Source organism: Pelmatolapia mariae, linkage group LG7 (assembly GCF_036321145.2).
Source record: "Pelmatolapia mariae isolate MD_Pm_ZW linkage group LG7, Pm_UMD_F_2, whole genome shotgun sequence".
Taxonomy (NCBI): Eukaryota; Metazoa; Chordata; class Actinopteri; order Cichliformes; family Cichlidae; genus Pelmatolapia; species Pelmatolapia mariae.
In genome coordinates, this window is record NC_086233.1 from 53,092,060 (window position 1) to 53,113,969 (window position 21,910).

At 40.1% G+C, this 21,910-nt stretch overlaps 1 protein-coding gene across 3 annotated transcripts in view; it reads left to right on the forward strand.

Moving 5' to 3' along the window:
• sema4ba (sema domain, immunoglobulin domain (Ig), transmembrane domain (TM) and short cytoplasmic domain, (semaphorin) 4Ba) overlaps window positions 1-21,910 on the forward strand; it is a 58,554-nt gene that overhangs the window by 26,671 nt on the left and 9,973 nt on the right. For all 3 annotated transcript variants that reach the window (XM_063479700.1, XM_063479698.1, XM_063479701.1), the window contains exons 2-7: window positions 7,813-8,223; window positions 18,645-18,805; window positions 19,008-19,070; window positions 19,497-19,595; window positions 21,343-21,454; window positions 21,674-21,790. In XM_063479700.1, coding sequence (XP_063335770.1) covers window positions 8,106-8,223; window positions 18,645-18,805; window positions 19,008-19,070; window positions 19,497-19,595; window positions 21,343-21,454; window positions 21,674-21,790 — 670 coding nt within the window. In that variant the 5' untranslated portion in view covers window positions 7,813-8,105. The remainder of the gene's footprint in view (window positions 1-7,812; window positions 8,224-18,644; window positions 18,806-19,007; window positions 19,071-19,496; window positions 19,596-21,342; window positions 21,455-21,673; window positions 21,791-21,910) is intronic.

The following is a 21,910-nucleotide window of genomic DNA, read 5'->3' on the forward strand; positions in this document are numbered from 1 at the left end:
AATACACAGTGCATTCACAGATGCTCTTCTGCATACCTTGGTTGTAACGAGTGGTTATTTCAGTTACTGTCGCCTGCTTATCAGCTTGAAGAAGTCTTTTAATTCTTATCTGACCTCTGATATCAACAAGGCATTTTCATCGAGAGAACTGCCGCGAGCTGGTTATTTTCTGTTTTTCAGACAATTCTCTGTAAACTATGAAGACAGTTGTGTGGGACAATGACAGTCTCGACCATGTCTACATGCCTAAATGTACCGAGTTGCTGCCATGTTATTGGCTGATTAGATATTTGCCATAATGAGCAGTTGAACTTGTGGCTGTTACTTTACAATTTTACAATTATGTAATAATTAACAGAAAAGATGGCATAATAACTCATGCGGCTCCTTAACCAACTGATTGTTTTATGTTTTTATGCCATTTAGTTGTTTTAATGAGAGCTGAGTGAGCATGTTCTCAAACTCTTCTGATTGTGATTAGTCATGATGCACTGGCCTTGGGAAAGAAGCACTGTCATATCTTACTCATAGCCAGGTATCGTTACAGCTGGCCAAGTTGTTGCACATTAACATGAGAGGGCGGTAGGACTAGGGCGGAAATATGTCAACGCTGCACAGCCACACAACTCACCCAGCAACTCAGCCACTCTGTCCATATGTGCAGGAGTGCTCCTCCATTAAAGCCACTCCTGAGAGATGATATCCTCCCATCCCACATCTGTTCCGTCACACATCAGAGAGCCCTTCAGTGACGTGGAGGTGTTTCAGGGCCTGAGGGGAAACACTCACAGGTTGGCTGTAACTTGTGGTAGCATGTGACCTACGTTATCTGACGGGTGTGACGTAGGTGACCAGTATGTCGTGCGTGTGTGTGTATGTGTACAGGTAGCTTCGTCAGATGACAGGAAGGCAAAAGGTCATATTTTTCAGGCAACACTTTTCCAGTCAACAGACTATGTGTGGAATCCAGGAAGCCTTCACCCCTCCTACTCTACTCAAATAGCAAAAGCTAATGGTGGTACCACCTGTTTCAGCAGCATACGCGATGCAGCTATTTATAATACAGTCTTAAAAGTAGCATTGTCATTGGGCCAGCTTGTTCATTCAGTGATATATATATAGTGATATTTTTACTTTACACGAGGAGCTGTATAACAGTAAATGACCGCCAAACACTGCTAGGAATTTCCTTGTTAGGTTAAATATAAAACTGGGTTCCTCTTTTATGAGATACATTACTGTAAATTTTTTGGACAGTGTAAGAAAGGTATTATCAATTTTTTTATGACCGAGTTTTACATTGTAAAATGAAGCACCACAGGTTGAGTTTATTCTGTAGCTCTAATCTGACAGTTGCTTATTTCTGGAAGTTTTATTTGCACCCTGTTCCTGGCAGTATGTCCTATGTCCTAATGCTTGATTTATCTCCCTTCCTCTGACAGAAAATGACAGTTTTCGTTTTACTGTAGTGGTCCTGACAGAACATTTATTTTATATCTCCGTTTAGTTGTTTGTTTTGGTTGCAGATATTAAAAGTACACCATGTTAGTCTCTATGAACAGACCCTAGAACGTCAGAATGGGAGAGCACACCTCCTCCACCCTCATTCTGAATGTGGGTGTCCCAGAGGGGTGTGTCCTCAGTCCCCTCTTATACTCACTTTTCACCCATGACTGTTCACCAATCCACACCAGTAACACCATTATAAAATTTGCTGATGACACCACTATCATAGGACTGATTGACAACAACGATGATTCAGCCTACAAAGAGGAGATTCAGCATCTGAAGCAAAGGTGTGATGACAACAACCTGCATCTGAACACAGCCAAGACCAAGGAGATGGTAATCGACTTCAGAAGAACAAAGCGATCTGAGCACACTACCCTCTACATTGATGAAGAGGAGGTAGAAAGGGTAGAAAGCTTTAAGTTCCTCGGAGTCCACATCTCAGCCGACCTTACCTGGTCCACAAACATCTCCCACCAGGTAGGGAAAGCACAACAAAGACTGTACTTCCTCAGAAAACTGCGTCAGGCCCAATTACCCCAAAGACTGCTAGTAAACTTCTACCACTCCACCATCGAGAGCCTTCTGACTTACTGCTGCACACTCTGGTTCAACTGCTGCACCGCGGACGACAAGAGGAAACTGCAGCGGGTGGTGAGGGCAGCAGAGCGGGCAGTCGGCACTTCACTAACCCCCCTCAGAGACATCTATACTGGCAGACTTCAGCAGAAAGCCAGCATCATCATCAAAGACCCCTCGCACCCTGGACACTCACTTTTCCCCCCCTTCCCTCTGGTAAACGTTACAGGTCCATCATGTCAAAGACAAACAGACTCAACAGAAGTTTTTACCCACAGGCTGTCAAACATGCCCTACCTCCACCCTGACTGAAGGATAACTGCACTGCCAACACTCATGGACATTACACCTTATTTATAAATTGTATTTCTATTTATACTTCAATGCAACCAACACCCCTACCTCTTTAAACTGTATTTATTATAACCTTATTTAGTATAGTTGCAACAGCACCCTCCCACTCAATGTGCAATATCATCCCCACCCACACACTCAATGTGCAATATCATCCCCCCCACACACTCAATGTGCAATATCATCCCCCCCCCCCCATACTCAATGTGCAATATCATCCCCCCCCACATACTCAATGTGCAATATCACTGATCACACTGCACCTCTCAATGCACCTGCTAGTTAGATGGCGTGTATGTATATAGATGTAAGCGTGTATGTGGAAATATGTGTGTGTATGTATGTACGGATGCATATATGTATGTATTTGCGTGTATGTTTGCAGGTGTATGTATAACTTGTACATATCTTTCTTGTGTAAATGTAAATTTGTCTGTTATTGTGTAAATACTTACGCTATTGTGTACTTTACACACATGGAGAAATGCCAAACTGCCTTTCATTTTTCTTGTAACAGTGACAATAAAAAGCTATTCTATTCTATGAAATGTAATGAAAATGTAAAGCAGCAGCATTTTTTACTCCATTGACAGACTCATGAGGCATGCAAACATAAATCCCATCTGTGTTTTTTAAGAGAAAGGCTAATATAAAAATATAAATACAAATAGTTTTCTTTTAATTTGGTTGAAAAACCAGACAGAATCACCCCACCCACGAATAAAATTATAGTATCTTTAATTGGATGTTTTACAATCTCTGGTAAAGAAATGATGAAATTATTCTATCAGGGTGATGTGTTGCTGAAGGGAATAGAGAAATATACTCTAAAAGGATTTAGGAAGAGATCATTGACCGAGAGATGGGAGAGTATCATCCATAGCCAGAGCACACTATCACGTCTGTGTAGAGAGTGAAAGGGATGATTCAGTTTATGCATCATGCAGGAGAGAGCAGTGAAGTGCAGAGTTGCATATAGATTTCTGTGCTGTCAGAGGGGCCCTTGTTCTCCTTCTCACGCTGAGTCGAACTCTCTCTTCATACCTCAGTCGGATTCATGCACACCGCTTTTTCTGACTGTCACACAAAACCGGGATTATTGTTACCTCTGCCACTCGGTGGTCAAGTAGTGTCTCATTTTTGGTTGTTTCCACACAAAAGACGCTAATGATGCTTATGGCTGCTCTTTTTGTCGGTTACATGTCATAGTCCACTGACATCATGTAGGTTGCTGACAGGGAGGGATTGTCTAAAAATGTCAGACTGTGGCCGAGCCCGGACTTTTAAAAGCAGAAGCTTTTCAGAATCTTGTCTGTTTTTGTCATCAGGATCATTAAAAATCACAGTCATACTGCTGTAGGTCCAAATTCTTTGCTGTCCAGACACTTGATTATTTTTCCTTTAATAGCTTTTGCGTATCTGACCCGGTGAAAGGGGAGATAATTTTGATCTGATTTTTTAAACTATAAAAATGTTTTAATCAAACCCTACTTTAACTCTTTCCCCCGTAAGTACAACCTTCTCTGTACCCTTAATGAAGATTTTTGACATCTCAATATCTACATCAATAAAGATGTGGTATAGATTGTATAGGCAGAGAGCTCCCTCACTAACCAAGTCTTTTTCGGTGGAAGCACACCTGAAATATAACAGATATGGCTCACTTCAGAAAAGACAAACAAGGGTTAATTCTAAGAGGTGTCCTGTGGGCAAAAGGTTAAAATAGACTTAAATAAGTTAAAACTAGAAATGTGGGTAGCACTAGCATAATATGGTCTCCAACTGAGGGCATAATTCCCCAGCAATTAAAGGGAATTTCAATGTACTTGAAATTACAATGCGATTATATACAAATACTTAAAGATAGGTACACTAGAATAAAGGGATAACAAGTCAGATTTTTATAGGAAACAAAGAAATAATCATATTGAAGGTAATTTGAAGTACTGCATAATTTGTGGGTAATTTAGTGGAAAAACAATATTCGTCCATTTCACATCATAAGTACTGTGTACTTTTCGGGATGTGGGCTGTACTATGGAGCTGCTTAACCTTGCCTGACATCTGGGTATTTTACAGGAAATAAGACACGCATTATACTATAATTTTAAGTACAGCTTAAGTAAAAACAAAACAAAACAGGACAATAATAGAAATAATGAATAACAAAAAAACTATCATGCTCTTCAACATAATCAATATTAAATAATGATGTAAAAAAATAAAGATGCGAAAAGGAAGGTGCAGTCACTCCATAATATTGCCTGTCCACTAAAATTACAGTGTATTTACAATTCAATTTAACTGCATTTAGTCATGGGCCTTATTATAAAGTTTTACCAAAATATGTGTTTTGACGCACCACAAGCTCTTCAGGCTGAATTGACGGGACATGTCTGCATGTTTTTTTTCTTGTTTTTTCAGTCTTGTGTGTGACATTGCTGCTGTAGAAATAACCATCTTTGTGTCTTGTCTCTTGGCCTTGTTGTTCTTGCAGATGTCATCTGCCTACATCAGATTTGGACATGTCTGGTTTTGTAATAAGCATCTGACTGCTTATTGACTAAGAGTCAAGATCCCCTTGATAAAAGCCGGAATAGCTTTGCTCCGTACTTCGTGAAATTGATTCTAATACCTCACATGAAACTGAATCTCCTGTTGGTAGCATTTAATGAGGAGCTCCCCGTGGCCACTGTAATGGAGCATTTGCAGTTGTAACTGGAGTATCCATATTGAGTTTCCCTTTAAGTCTGTCTCACTACATTCAGTTCATCAGAGTCTGTGATTTGCCCCCTTAACTCCATTACTGGCCGTGTTGTGGTTTGGACTGACGGTTTCTTAAAAAATAGCTGGAGAGCTTGTTGATAAAGGTGTTAGTGGAAATGAAAAAATATCTAAAAGTTCAGATTCCCTGATGCGCAGTGTTGGGAAGGTTACTTTTAAAATGTATTCCACTACAGATTACAGAATACATGCCCCAAAATGTATTTTGTAACGTATTCCGTTACGTTACTCAATGAGAGTAACGTATTCTGAATACTTTGGATTACTTAATATATTATCATGCTTTTTTACAACTACATGAATGTACTATTGCTATGTGATTTATTGCTTTTACTGAAGGTTACTCGCCATACCAATACCAACTAGATTTTTAAATCTTAATATAAAATGAGTAACAGTAGGGTGGACATTAGGTGAGGCTGCACTTTTTGCAGCTATCTCGTATAGAAAACTATTCTGCGCGTATATAAAACAGGTCTGCGGCTCTGAACCGTGAAGGCATAAAACCGTAAGGGACCTCTGGCTAATTCGTCGGGTTTCGTGTCGGGCTCGTAGCGGAAAACTAGCTTTACTTTGTTGTCTGGGTGAACTTTGCTAGCAAGAGACAGAGAGAGGCGTTGAAAGGCTGCTCCAACGGAACTTATTGTTTCGGAGGAAAACACGAACACGGTGTACAGTCAAGTCTTAATAGCGTACTTACAACTGGGCTCGTCATGCACTCTTTTTGGTTGCAGTGGTTATTATTATATTTACATGCTTCCATCTCCCGTTTCTGGTTGGTGACAACTCGTACTTTTCGACTCTCATTTTTCTCCCTCCCTCGCCTTTACAGACACATAATGGGTATGGCAGTCCATTCTCCCTGCAGCACGGAGCACACTGCCCATGAGGCTACATTTTTAGGAGGCTACATTCTCTGTAGGCTATGCCTGTAAGACTCCTATTGCCTTCATATTAAATAATTTTTGAGAATAATTTTTTAAAATATTTCTTCATGTCATTATGCGGGCTGCAAGTAGGGGTGACATGGGCCACGAGATTGAGACACAGGCATTAGAGCCTCTCTATGCGTGTTTTTTGGGTTTCCACCAGCGTGGAAACCAAAAATAGAGAGGGCATAGCCTTATGAAACAGGAAAATACCATTGTGTAATCCATTCATTTCAACAAAGTAACTGTGTTCTGAATACCACCTTTTTAAACGGTAACGGAATACAGTTACTTATATTTTGTATTTTAAATATGTAACGGCGGTACATGTATTCCGTTACTCCACAACACTGCTGACGCGTATATCATATTCATTTAAGGAGAAGTGAGCGCTGTGCCTATGCAGTTATTCCACAAGTTGTCTTTAGGCTTTAGTTGCTTTTATCCCAGTGAATACTATGGAAATCCAACTCTTTTATATTGAGACAAGTTCTGATCTGTACATGCAACTTCCTACTACTCTGCAGTGCAATTAAAGTTCATCTGGTGAAAACTATGGGACAGAAGCTCCTGTAGCTCTTGTAATATGAGCTGTGTCTTGGGCGTCACACCTTTTTTCAAGAAAGCCGAGATTACCAAGAAATCTCTGTTTTCTTTCAGTCCAACGCACAGCAGAACAGGTATATGCAGCTCAGATATAGAGATTAAGCTTTCTCAGAGTGTTGGTGTTAGCGCCTTACTAACAGCCTCACACATGAACACCCTAAACTATCAAAATGATCATTTGCTTCCTATGAACAGAAACTGAAAGATAATCATACAGTCTTTCGTTTTGACCCTTGGCACTTATACACTTTGTTATGAATGCGATGTCATTGTTGCATAATCATGCTTTGTGTTGTGTGGAGATAAATACAGCTGTGTGCCAAAAAAAACTCTTAATGCCGAGAAAAGCTGTTCAGCATTTAGTTAAGGTGAATCAGTCATTCATAAATGAATTCAAAGTAATTTATGAATGACTGATGAGCTGACAATAGGACATATGTAAAAAGCATAACAATAAGACCGGAGAGAGAGACTATCAAGCATGAAGATATTAGAGTGATAAAATAAAATATAAAAATGAATTCATATGTACAATCTGTAGGCAAGGGACAAGAATTTGGTACATGAAACCTTCTGGTTTCTGTTTAACCAATCACATTTGGGCTGGCTTGAACTTTCCATACACCCTGCTGAACCGTTCATGTGGACATCAGCAGATGGCATTACAATTGGTGGAGTATAGTCTTGCAACGACAGGCTAATATGTGCAACTAATTAGCTTTTTTTGTTAATGTCCTTAAATCTATTTGCATTTGTAAACACTGGTGAGAGAAGTCTTGAAAAGGATGTAAAACTATCAATGATCTGGTGGTTTTCCAGGCGTGGTTGCACCTACCAGTAACTTTTATCAAGGTGAAATCCTCACACATCATGTTTTCTTTTGTTGTTGTTGTTGTTTTTACAATAGCTCAGTGAATCTGTTGCAAAGTAACGTATACCATTTAACAGATAATTTGAGTGATTTAAGAACACTTTTTCTGTCACTTGGCTTATTATTTCATTTAGCGTGCTAATGCACACTAATTTGAATGCTGTTTCTTTATCCTGATAGGTTTCAGCTGTGACCCTGTGCTGCCCTGTATGCATGGAGGCTGATCAATGGAGGCTGTTGCTCTGAGGTCACAAATCATCATTTCAAACCAGCGTCATCGTCTGTAGCCCAGAAGACTGCCCTGAATTCACACCGGTGCAGACATATTCTGTTCAAGGATCCTGGAGCTGCAAGACTAAAGAGAGAGAGAGAGAGGAGAAGAAAATAAACAAGTGTTATAAAAGACGCTCTTCATGAATTCACCAAAAACCTGAAGGGAAATACTGCAAGTTGGCTGGCAGACCTTAGGAGGCATGTGGACAATGAGTATGGCTTGGCTGCGTCTCTCTGCCTTCATTGTCCTTCTGCTTGGTTGTTTTCATACGGCTGTCACGGAAAATGACGTAACTCCACGCCTCACCTTTTCTTACAGTAAGTTTCACAACTTCTTCACAACAGCTGCCCTGCTATCCCATATATGCACATCACACACAGCAAGCCTGCAGACACACCAGGCTCTCCTCCTCTCTCGGTGAGCCGAGGAAATGTGAGGTTTGGAGATGCCTGAGGCTCCAGCTGGAGCGTCGTCGGATCCTTTTGTGCGAACCGCAGCACGTGGCCAACTGTCAATAAACAGTCATCAAGACTGGCATTGTTGCATTCGCTTCTCTAGTTGCTGCTCACAGCTGTCTAGAGGTAAAAGTTTACATAAGTCCACCTGGGAACTTAAATCATGAACGCTCAACAGAAACATCTGTTTTCTGCTACATTTGCCACTCTCACTTTCTGCTTACAGATCTGGTCGTCCAGTTCCCGGTGGGTTCCCTATTTATTAACCATGTCCACTGAAAAAAGAAAAAAAAAAATCAATGCACTTCTTATGTGTCCATTGTAAGAGCTAAAAGGATTTCGAGGGGTGAAATGGTGTTTGTCTCCGTCATGTAAATCCATGCTGTGAATGGCTGCTCCATCAGGGTGGCTCTGTCGAGTACCTGCTGGTCAGACAGTAATTACAAAATGAACTGGCCCATTGTGTTTCGACTTACTAAGGACAAGTGGACACAATCTCATGAGCGCTGAGAGTTATTGCTCTTATATAATCTGTTTTTTTCTGTTTGCTTGCAAAATAACTTTGAGCTTAGGAACCTTTCACATTTCACTCTTAAACTATGGTGGAGATATAGTTATATTCGCCCTCATGTATTGTTTTTCCGATGTTCTGTTTTCTCTCCATTGATAGGTTGAGCCACCGGCACCAAGAACTGCTTGTATCCAATTATTCAAACGATATACTGGTACATTTAAGATGACATGTTGACTTTGCACATTAATTGTGCTCTATTATCTCCACAGAGAATGAAACAAAATGATGGATTGTGGGATCGGTAGAGGCTTTCAGTGATTGATCTGCAGTTAGTGACTCATGTTCAGGCGTCATTAGAGTTACTTCAGAGAGGATTATGCTGATAGATCCTGCTTAGTAATCTATTACAGACACGGGTAGAATTTCCAGTTTGGAGCGAATTTTAAGCCGACCGAGCTTTTACATAGATGCCTGTCTGAGCTTGTGCCTTCCCCTTCATGTTGGACCTCTATACAAACAGATAATCTCTCTCACCTCCCAGCCTCAGCGAAGCCCATAGCTCATCCCTTGTGGAGCATTTCACAACAACACACACCATCAATCACTCACTGAAAAGACACTTCACACTTGGGCCTGTTCTTAAGGAAAGATTTGCTTGGAGGGCGTGCTGCCGGTGTTAAACAACAACTTTTAAAGCATGCGTGACGTGACTGTCCAGGAGATAAGCAGGGAGGGTTATGTTTTCTGTCCTGTTTCGATTTTTATTATTGGGGCTTACCAGGCTTCTAGTCGGTCATTAGCTTCTTTTATAGCAGCATTTATGTTGCTGTAACTTTAACCTTATTTATAACTTCATGAAGGGTCATGTAGATAATAATTTAACAACAGAAATAATAATTATGTCCCTGTAAAACTTAACAAGCAGTAATTTTACTCTTTGTCGACGCGGTCAAGAGGCCATACTTTTGTAAAATGTACTAGCTAATTTAAAAAGCAACTCTGACATAGAATTTGTGGAGTCACTGGTATTGTTGGTGTTGAAAAGACCAGTTTTATTTTGTGGCTTAAAGCAAAGAACAAGTTTTTTTCTTTTTCTTTCTTTTTTTTTCCAGCAGATAAAGGTTAAGAGGGCCTGGTGACAAAAGTTGTCCTGCTGTGGTAGTGTCTGTTCTGCTACACTGACATTTTCCAGCCTCCCGCAGAAGGGCTTTGTCACATTGTATTTACAGTATCAAAGCAGAATGCAGTGCTGCAGGCCTCAGGGACCTGAACTTTATACAGCAGAAGCTGCCTGAACTCATCATGGTTTCTGGTCCTCTCTGTCTTTTCTGGATGCCAGTTAGCTTGATGGCTTGCGTGCTTAAATGTAGCACTGTAGGCGGGCCAGAGTCCTGCCTGGCTGATCTTCATCTAGTACCATTTTTGTAGACGGGCTTTATCTCTTACTCTCTTGGTCTCCCTATCACTTTCTATTTGTCTCTCTTTCTGTCTCTCTCTCTCTTTCTGTCCCCTGGTCCCTGCCTATGCCTTAATGAAGAGGGTAATCTGCCATGAATAATGAATGGGGATTTGTATGTGTTATGGTGTGAACACTTGTCTGGTTCTCATTATGCGCCTATCAGGACGGATCATGGGTTCGGGGAATAGAGCCCGCATCTGCTTTTCTCTCTGCTTTTTTGTTCCAGGCTTTAATGCGCACCATGTTGAATGGCTTAGTGTGCTGAGCACTATTTAAAAGACACACCTATAAGCCTTTTAGTTGCCCGTCTTTTCTTGTTGAACCGTTCAGCCCTCTTCCCACCGTGTGACAGTCGTGCTTTAATTTTGTTTAAGGGGTATGCCCACAGCCACACTAGGGAGTAAAGCATTTTTAATTATTTAAAAGCTGTCGTGTCTGGGCCAGTTGAATCAGCCACTCTCGAGTAATTCAAAAGGACAGTGGTGTCAAGTGAGATAACGACTTCTCGATACTATGTTGATGCCACATAGCTGAACATTGGTTTCGTGATGGTATCAGCGCTCAAGCAAACCTGATTATATTGCCTAATAGAGACGTGTAAAGTTGTACTTTATATTAAGACTATGTAAGTAAATGGTAAAATTAGGAAGTAAAATGCAGTAAAAATGCATTTGTCAAATTTTTAAATGGCATTTCAAAATCTAACTAATGCGACAGCTTAGTCTTGGTCTCTAGCTTTTAGTAGGGCCTTACCTTCAGTGTAAAAGTGTTGTTGTGAATTTGCACTAATTGGTGAATTGGTGTATTTGCACTAATTTCCTTATCCACAGTTAATGACGAGAATAGCTTCAGTTCAGCTCTTAAAACAAAATGACCCTAACAACAAGTAAAGAGTGCAACTCTTAACTTTTGTGCAGCTGCTTCGCGTCATTCAGTTTCAGGGTGTTGTGGGGACATAGTGACTTTTCAGTTTCTCTGCTCCTTCTGCAATAGCACAGCGTGGAGTCTGGCTGTTCAGGTCTGAATCTGCTGTATTGCTAAAAACAAGTCAAGACCTCATGTACAGTCTCTTTTTTCTTGGTGCTTCAGCACTGTTCATAGTAGAGAAAGGGGTCAGGGTGAGTTCCCGGTGAAACCAGCAGCTGGTTTACATTATAGTGGTTAATCCAGGGTCAGCTTTTGTAGCTCCCTGACCTGCAGACTGTCTTATCAACAGAAAAAAAGGATCCTACAGAGCTGAGCTGTGTGAGATTTTTTTTCTTTACAAATGACTGATTTAAAGTATTTAAATGGTAACAGATTGAAGCCCCAGCGTGCTGTATTTTCCCTCTATAAATTACACCACCAAAGCCTGTTATGGCTCATCCCTGTTGCACATATTTTATCTCTACACTTTCCTCAGAATTTACGATATTCCTTTCCAGACTTTGCTTCCTAATGTTGTCTTCAAATTTACCACCTTTCTCTGCATGTGGATGGTGCTGTGGAGACAATATCCTGCTAACAAGATGCAGCCCCACAATTTACCAATACAAACAGCGTGCTCGCAGCTTGCCTAATGAACCTCCCGGTGGATTGACCCTCTTGGCCTGTTGTCTTAATGCATTCCAGATGCTTTAGTCTCAGTCCTTCAGCTTCCCGGGTCTGCTCTCCCACACAATTACCAATTCAGCAGCAGCTCTTAGTAGCTAGTTAAAATTACTTGGGATAATGTAGTTAGAGCTCCAGTGTGGGCTGTTTTTATGTCACCAGACTATACGACAGTAGTAGGAGCTCTGACCCAGCAGGACTCTTCTAATTCTTCTAAAAGCAAATGGCTTTACAAGAGTTCATCTGTTCTACCCTGAGCAAAGTCCTTGAACAAGTACAGTAGACAGATAAAGACAAAGGAAAGACATTCGTTCCAGAGAAGTTCCTTTCCTGCTTCTTGTAAATGTAATTTCCTGCGTCTTATTTTTTTTACAAGATTATCCAAATGTTGAGGCATCCTAGCTCATCTGGCAATCCTCAGTCTCTTTAAGAAATGAATTACATTAAATAAACTGAATCAGTGTTTTTACTTTACTTTTACTCACCGGACCGATATGTAGGGATGGATAGGCACTCAGTTCTGTTTGCTTGTTCAGAAAAGTAAAAAGCTAACCCCCATTTTACCATAGAAGGGTCTCATCCCCCTCACTTTTTAGTTAGAGGCTGATCATGGTTGCCAGATTTAAAGTAAATCAGGTTTTTTCTACATAACACTGATTTGGCTCTGCTTCTGTGTGCATAGGTGTAGTGATGTTTTCCTCAACTGTTGTCATTCGTGCATCCTCTTCTGCCTATTCAACCCTGTTTAAATGTGCTCTCTTAGGACTATTACTGGCAAGTATTCTTCTTCTTCTCCCTCAGAGATGGGAATGTAGGTCATGTTTGTGGTCAGAAGACTGGAAATGGGGCATATGATGTCCTTTAGAGAGGATCTGTCATGAGTCTATTGCTTGCTCTTGAAGGCGATAAAGAGACAAACAGGGGTGTATTTTCTGGGTCATCTTCTAGTGAACCCTGACATTGTACAATTCCAAGCAGATTATCAGTAAAGTCAGGTGTTTTGATAGGGACATTATCTTGTGTTTTTTTAAGACACCTTTTTTGCTGTTCAACATATCCAGTTGATCCAGAAGTGGGGATGTTTTTTTTTCTTTTTTTTTTCTGGAGTTCTGTGGAAAGAAAACAGGAACAGGTGGTTTAAATGAGGTATGCAATCGTCTGATCTCCTGAACATACAGCTGTAAGAGCTGATAAAGTTCCCTTATAAGAGGGCGCTGGTTGAATCAGCCAGTTATCATTGCCCTACAAAACAAAGGGACTTAGATCTCTGGCATTAGAGGACACATTTCTCTACAGTTGCTCTCTTAAAAAGATGTTCTGCCTTTTTAATGATCGTTTTTTGGGAGCAATCAAAAAAAAAGAAAAGATGCAAAAATGCAGAATGACTTCCTGAAGAAAAAGATGCTATTAATTTTGTCTCTAAATAGATTAGCAAGTTAGTCTGTGCAAGTATTTCAGTCCATTTAGCCCTTTGTCATTTGCACAAATTACTCTTAATTACATAATAATAGCAATAATCTAATATTGCTTACAGATGGCAGAGAGGGTGCTCTTCATGCACTTGTAGAAAAGGTCACAGATGAAGGGATTTAACCATGCACAACGCTGCTATTTCAAACCAGAGATTCAGAGGTCAGGCAGTGACTTGGTGAAGTTTAAAGCCCTCTATAAGACATCTGCCTGCTGGCTCCATTTTTCGTGGTGCGTTCAGTTGCAGCTCGACAGCACGACATCGTGTACTTGTTCTGATCAGTCCATAATCAGCCTACAAAAAAACAGCGGTTGTTTAGTTTTTTCTTTTGCTGCTTCATCTTTCCTTTGTTTTGTTTTTTTTTTTAGAAAATTAGCTTCCTGCCTTAAATATCAGTTTACCCAGGAAACTAAGCAAACAAACAAACACAAAATGAATCGCCTATCCCTGATGGTATGTACCCATCCATATAATTTTGGATTTACCCTTTGAGCTTTCCGCCAAATATCAAATACCATGACATTTAGGTGTGTGTATAATTTTGTTTATGAAACTACAATTAGAAAAACTAGGCAATAATTTGTCTCTCCAGAAACAATGCCTCGGATTCTGGGGCTAATCCACAGGCCTCAGTTTTCCTGGGGAGTTTTTTCTCCAGTGAGAGTGCTGAAAGATCACAGAGTTGGCCATTGTTCCCCAAATGTTGGCTCATGTTTCATTGTTTTTTCTAAGATAACTTGCTGGATGACATGTTAGAACCTTAGCAGACAAAAAACATATTTGCTCATCTAGATTCCCGTAAGTGGAAAGATCAGTGTTGAAAGAAAAAAATAACATAAAGGTGTAAGACCGTAAAAAAGTACAAGTGTGTCTTCACGTAGATCATCCAAGTATTTATAATGAATGAATGTGAGATGCAAGTAACTTGCATGCTGTAAGGTTTCTGTAACAAACCAAAAAAAGGAAAAAAAAAGGTCTAAACCACTTTGATACAAATGCGCCCTAAAAATAAGCCCATCTGTTGGAGTCATGCACTTCAAAGTAGTCAACACCTACTTTTAGGGACTTCCATGAAAAAGGTAAGATGGACAAGGATGAAATGCTGCAGGATGATACTGTTGTTGCTGTTCTAGTAGTGGCACAGTGGCCACTTCTGACTCGTCTCTCTGTCACGGATACAAAACCTTCTTCCTTTGAACTCGTCTGTCTGTTTCCTGGTGTACACCACAACATTTCTGGGGCTGCATTGTCATGAAATGACCCGTCGCAAATCAACCTCAGACAGTCAAATAACAATAGAGCGGATTCTTTAAGAAACCGTGGCATATGTGGAGCGGAGGGAAAGACAAGTTCATGCAGGATGCACACAGCTTTTGATGCTGATTTGGTATTTATATGAGCCATTTCTCGTCTAGCGTTTTTTGTTTTTTTGTTTTGTTTTTTACAGTGCAATCCACATTCACCCATTTACACACACATTCAATAACCTATTACACTCTCACACAAAATATCTAGCCCTAAGACGTGCTGGTTGAAGGAGCCAGGGATCAAAACGCTGGCACTCTCTCCTTTGCCACAGCTGCTGGGGGTAAGAGTCTGTACACTGTCCGACCTGTGGGTTAGTCTATTCAGGTTTTGTGCTCTAGGTGCTATAATATCATAAAAAAAATTTTTTTTTATGATATTATAATTCATTTTACTTGCAGAACATTGTGGAAAAAATGGACAGGAGTTCAAAATAATCCATTTAACAAGCTGGAACCACCACTGAATATTGAACAAATAATTGATTAATTCCGCCGTGAATCAATTAAAACGAGACTTATTGTTACATTGAGTGAATCAAATGATAATTTATGGCTGAGAGCCTGTTATCAACTGATCATTTCAGCAATAAAACTTAACTGCAAGTCATTAATAATCTGTTTTACTGCACAAATGAACTATAGCTCAGGCGGTAGATGGGATAAACTACTAATTGGAAGGTTGGCGGTTCGATCCCTGGCTGCTCCAGTCTGCATGCCAAGGTAATACTTAACCTTTGTTACCTTTTTTTTTTTTTTTTTTTTTTTTTTTTACCTTTTATTGATATGATCCAAGTAGGCATGAACCTTGCTAGGACCTCTTCCATTTCCAAGAAAACACTACCTACTCTATATAAGGTACTTCAGAGCAGCCTGCAAAAACCTACTGGGCAGGGTTTGACACTGAGTAGTAAAACCAACAAACAGCATTTTTGGAAAAGCAAACTGCACTCTGGCGCTCTCTCAAACATCACTATCCTCGACATGCAATTTCTCGTGTAGACGGATACAAAAAAAACTGTGAAGCATCATCTGTGCCTGTTCCTTCCATTGTTCTCTCGTCTCACGGATGCATTGTTGTTTTTGAAACTGTCACAAAATTATCACGTCACTTCATGAGTCTGGTTTGCAGCAACTTGTGCTGAGCTCCTGCAGCAGAAAAGTGGGCACCAGATTAACGTTAGCATTCATTTGGAGTTGTGTTTCCAACCGTCCTGGGACTTTATGATTAAGATTCACTCCCCTTTTACTCCGTTTTGGACTCCAATGTGAGCAAAATGTTAGCTATTTTTCCCCAGTATTGCAGTGAAATTGAAGATGTTTAAAAAAAAAACAGCTTGCTGCAAATTAAACATTAATTTTAAAACTGTCCAGCCACTTCTGTAAGCCTGAATGCACCACGTGGTCAAAAAAATGATAAAATGTACCATTTAGCAATTACCGACTCCTCTGAGAAATAAAGCATTGTCAAACAGTTGGTCGCCAATAAATGATCTTTGTTTTCCAAAAGGTATGAAGCAAAAGCTTTGTATAGCTGCAAAACCCTCCTGGATCTCTTTAATGATACTCAATTGGGAGCCTTATTGTTTCTTTTTGTCATCTGTGGTTGCTAAGTATGACAGCGGTGATTTGACTCCAGAGAGTAATTGTGTAGATATTCTCCTCTGTGAAAATCCCTCAAAGCTTTTGTTTTGGTTGAGGCTTTGGCCTTTGTCTTTCCCGCTCTGTAAATCACAGCTGAATTTGCCCACGGCTCTGTGGGGAGGGAAAAAAATGGGGGGAACAGCACCGGCATGGAGCAGCAGTCCATTTATCCTTTAATGATAGTGGGAAGGAGAGAGAATGGCCCCCGTGGGTCCATGTACAGTACATGGAGGAGAGCCTCTTGTGGTTTTACGGACAGATTTAACTACAATATGGCTCACTGTTGCCGTGGTGATGGACCGCTATTAACATGTTGTTTTCCCAAGGGAGAGGAAGTCTCTCGACCTCCTGTACCAGCACACTAAGGTGAGGTTATATTAGGTCACATATACTGCAGGGTATGTACCACATGGTGAGCTTATTGTCAGTAGAACTTAATGGCTTTATCTGGAGCGGATTAGTTTAATGCGGTGAAGTGCTATAATTTTAATTATTACCACCAGCAGTAGTGGGTTTAATAAAGTTTCACTCTACTGTGCATGTGATATTGTAAATGTGAACAGTGAAAATGCATCACTGCCACACTGGGCTGCGACCATGTGACTTAGCAGCGAATCTCAAAGCCTTTGAAACCCTACCACATTTAAATTTAAGTATATACTCCTTCATTTGGTGTTTCGATGATGGTCCGTGATGGCCCTAAATCTCCCACAAGTGTATTGTCATTTTCATTCCCAGACATCCCATGACCCTTTGTGCCCCAGCAATTGTCTTTCAACTTAGAGGTGATCATTCAGAACAACTTTGTACTGATTTGTCCTTTACCTTGTCACCTGTGTACAGTGCAGATAAAGGCGCCTCATCATATCAGCTGATGTGACGAGGCGCTCTAAATGTTGTTGCTGGCTCTTAGATTGGAAGTCCCCCGAATACATGAGAGTAACTTTGAAAATATTGTGATACGAATTAAAATAAGTGTGTTTTTTTCCTTCTTGCTGAAAATATGTTAAAACTAAATAAAGGGAAAGAAAAGCAATCAAAGGGTGAAATTACAAACTGTTTGAATTACTACCTTTTTTTTGTATATTTGTAAAAGTTGCATTTGCAAATTTAGATTGTGTTCCCCTCACTGTTTCAGCTTTCATTTTCATTTTTTTGTATGTGCTATTTACATTTTCTTTTTTCTGGTTTTCTGTAAGCATTGCATTTTGATGTGGCACCTAAAAAAACTGTTTTCTTATTTACTTTCTGTCTAGCCTACAGAAATGTCACAACTTGGGTATATTGTGTTATTTCTTTAACTTCATTTTCTAAATCTTTAGTATTTATGCCGCTATTAGTGTCAGTACTCTTATATTAGGTGGGTCCAAAGAGGACTCTGTTATTTCTTTCTTTTCTTTTTTTTTTTGCAGTTCACATTTCAAGGCCTGAGATCCTGTTTCAGAACTTCAGTGACTAAGTTTCCATTAGCTCCTGGCTTCTGTTTATGCTGGCATGCCGCTGAGGCGAGTTGTTCACGTTGTGCTGGCAGTGAAGGCCTCCAAACTGCTGCAAGTCTGAGATACACATGGGCTTTTTTAAAGCAGCGATTAGAGGGAGTTAATGGTTTAACTCTTGGCTTTAGTCGGGAGTTGTTGGTGTGGTGGAAACAAAGCAATTTATTTTCCATAGTTTATTTAAAATTATTGAACTGTTGGAGAAATATGGGGAATTTTTCTGATGAGGGGAATTTTTCTGATGAGGGGCCAGTAAGATTTGGAAGCTGTAGTTTCACGTACTGTCCAAGCAGACAGAGAAACAGGCACATTCATTCAGTCATTTATTTATTTTTGCAAAAACCTTCAGGTTTAACAAACACTGTGAGGCCCACATTATAAGTTGCTGCTCATCTCATCTACTTGATATTCTCAGCTTCAAAGTCCATCTTTTTCTGGTTCTAGATGCTGAACATGTAGTCACAAGTGAGAGCTTGGTGGCTTTCTCTTGCTTTCACCCTCATTCTTCTCATTTTCACATCAGTTTTCACTGTGTGCTAACTGATGAAAAGATCAAAGTGCAAAAGTGCAAAATAGCAATGCTCATGCAGAGATAAATATTCTATTTTTTAAGAAAATCTTTGTCATTAATATTAAGACACACAAAAAGTCTCATTTTGTGTTGTGATTGTACCTTAATTCATTCCCTGTCTACAGCAGTTTACAATATACGGATCCGTCCCCTCATTTTAACCTGGACAAGTTCATTTTTGAATTATTACATGTTTATTTTTCTTCCTCTGTCTGTGTTTTTGTTTCTGTGTAGATGCAAAGGAGAGAACTACCAGAAGTTTCTCAGTGAGCGGAGTCTTCAACTTTACCTCTCTGCTGCTCAGTAGCGAAAACGGCATGTTGTATGTTGGCGCTCGGGAGAGTCTCTTCGCTCTCAGTCTCTCTGATATCAGCGCAGCCAAGCTACAAAGAAAGGTAAGAGTCAGTGTGCAAGCGGCTGTGAACTGCAATACCACATAAACTGTATTTATATGAATTCAGTTATGATATGATCCCAGAGGTGTAGTATACGTAGATGGCAATAAGTATGCTAAGCTCCCAGTAGTCCAAAGTGACTATAACACACCTCACTATATAATATCTACTGTATGCAATTGATGCTATTTTTCTTCTGCAGCTTGCATGGAAAACCCCAGAGAGGAAGAGAGAAGAGTGCAGTTTCAAAGGCAAAGACCTGCAGGCGAGTGAACTGATGGTTTCATACACAAGTGCCTGAACTCACACGTGGCTCATACACGACCAGTGCTAGATGGCAAACGGATCCAGGGCAGAACCCTGGACATTTCCTCTCAAGTTGAGACTTTCCATGCTACAACAATGGATGTTTTTTCCCTCCTTCCAGTCACAGTTTTCCACTTTTTTTTATGACAGCCCCCAATCATAGAACCTTCAGTAAGGGTCACCACATTAGCAGGAGGAATTAGTGCTTTTACTTTACCATTTGAAAAGCTGTTGGATGGAAATGTATTCTTACTTCTTCACAAATTTCTCTAAAGTGTTCTATGTTAGAGCATGAAAAGAAAAATGACTTTCTGGACAGTTTAAAAGAAAGAAGTTGATTAAAACAATCACTCTAATAGAACTTTTCCCTGTGTTTCTAATACAGACGGATTGCTTCAACTACATCAAAATCTTACTACGCATGAACAGCACTCATCTGTACGTTTGTGGAACCTATTCCTTCAGCCCCATCTGTGCTTACATAGTAAGTGTTTAATGGAGGGGCATGCATCTGTTGCAGTGCCCACATTTGAGCACGCCTGGTTTTGGATATTAACCCTCTGGGGTCCAGGGTATAATTGGCCGTTTTTGACTACTTTTGATTTTACCTCTATATTTCACATTTAAAATATGTTTTTCTTGCCTTGTTTGGTATCATTATTTTCAGCACAACCTCAAATATCTGAAATTTGAGTTATTTTTTCATTTTGGTATACTATATTAGCACAGTTGATCTAAATTCAGACAAAAAATTCAAAATCCGAGTAGAAAAAAGTTATGTTTTTTACTGTAAAACCCACAAACATGTTTAACGAATCATTTTCATAACTTGAAATGCAAATAGAAATTGTACATTTCTAAAAATTATGCACAAGTTTTGCAAACAATAAAGTTATATGGTACTATTTACCTAAAAATGCAGCCAAGGCCTCAGGCGTTTTTTATATAACCATTTAAATCTATTGACAGAACAATCAGGTGTGCTGCATCAAATAAGAAGGCACACAAATTATTTGTGCCAGTCCAAAAAATGTAGTTTGTGTTCAGTATAAGACAGAGGAGAACACTATAGGCCTAAACCCTGCAGGTCTGACTGCAGGAGGTGCATCAGTCCAGTTTCCCATGTGGGAACAGCGTTTACACTGGAATCTGCCTTTGACGCCTTTTTTTGGAGAAAATATGAAATTCAGCAGTCTAACTGACACACAATACAAAACAATAACTACACAACACACTAACTACAGCATCCAAACACGCTAAACATCACTAATGTCTCAGATATGAAAACTCGCTCTCTCTCTTTCTTTCGCTCGCCCGCTTTCCATCGCGGGTGTCACTCCTAAAAACTTCCCCTTCTCCCTAAACAACCAAATGTCACATGTTGCCATATCATTTTTTTGATTGGCTGACATGGTAAACTCTAACACCAATAGGGAAGGGGTGTTTTTTCTTTTTCTTTTTTCACTCGCAAGCGGAGAGTGTTTGCTAGCGCTGTCTGTAGAAAATGCCGTTTTTACCGTTCTTCCCGCTGTAAACACCACTGTTTTGTTCAGAAAAAAACATCGCATGTATTTCTTATCATAACTCTGGTTTTACGTGGCCTATCGACACAATTCAAAAACTGGTATATAGTTTGAAGTCCACACTTTCGACCCAAGTTGGAATGGAGACTCTGACTCGCTGCATCTTGTAGCTGTGTCGTCTTAAATTGGTCATGTGATTTTGACGCGCCGGCGCGTCCCGCGACCCCAGAGGGTTAAAAAAAAAAATCTGTTCCATTTGTTTGTTTTTGGAAAAGCTGATTACCCCGGTGCAAGATTTTATATGTGATTTATTTATTTGATTCTAGAGGAAGAGATGCATTCTGCTTCCTGCCTCTCAACTCACTTAGCAGTCTGGCTCAGGCTCTGCCCGGCCAGATACGATATAAGTGCATTATTTTATTATCTCCTGTGCCTTATGGGAAATGGATCAAAAATATTTAATGCACGTAATCGAATAATGTAAGAATCAATGTCGTTTTCAATCCTTTTCTACAAATCTTTTAAGGCCTTTTAGAGCGATCCATAACAAACAAACACGTGACCTTTGCTGCAGTTTCTAGCAAACACAGACTGACCTCCTTTCCGCTGTGAGACTTGAGTCTGTGGTCACTGTCAGAGCAGGTTACAGCTCTACTTCAAACTCAGCGTGTGACATGTGATGTGTGTGTGTATGTGTGTTTCCTCCAGAACACTACAGACTTCTCCCTTGTCAAGAGCGATACTGGTGAGATTGTTACAGAGGATGGACGGAGCCGCTGCCCATTCAACCCTGAATACAAGTCCACTGCCATCATGGCTGGTAGGTCTCACGATGGCTGTCAGCCGCTGATAAAAATCAGGCTCGCTTAAATGTTTTGGATTTATAGAAGCCACTGTGGGAATCAGTAAAGTACTTTGGTAAATGCTATAAAGACAAACTGTGGCATAACCTCTGGATTTCATTACCGCGTGTGACGCAGAAGCCCATTCCCTTGTGATAAGTACTCTTATTACGATGGTCTTCTTCACCCTGTTGCAGATGGAGAGCTGTATACTGGCACAGTCAGTAATTTCCAAGGAAATGAACCCATCATTTACAAGAGTCTAAGCCAAGGAACAGCTCTAAAAACAGAAAACTCACTTAACTGGCTTCAAGGTACAGTATAATAGCTGGAAGGCAATGTTTTCTTTGTTGTGTCTTATTTGAGATAAATGACATTGTCAAACTGCTTGCACCAAATCTACTGAATGGGAAGTTTACAGTGTGGCACCACTT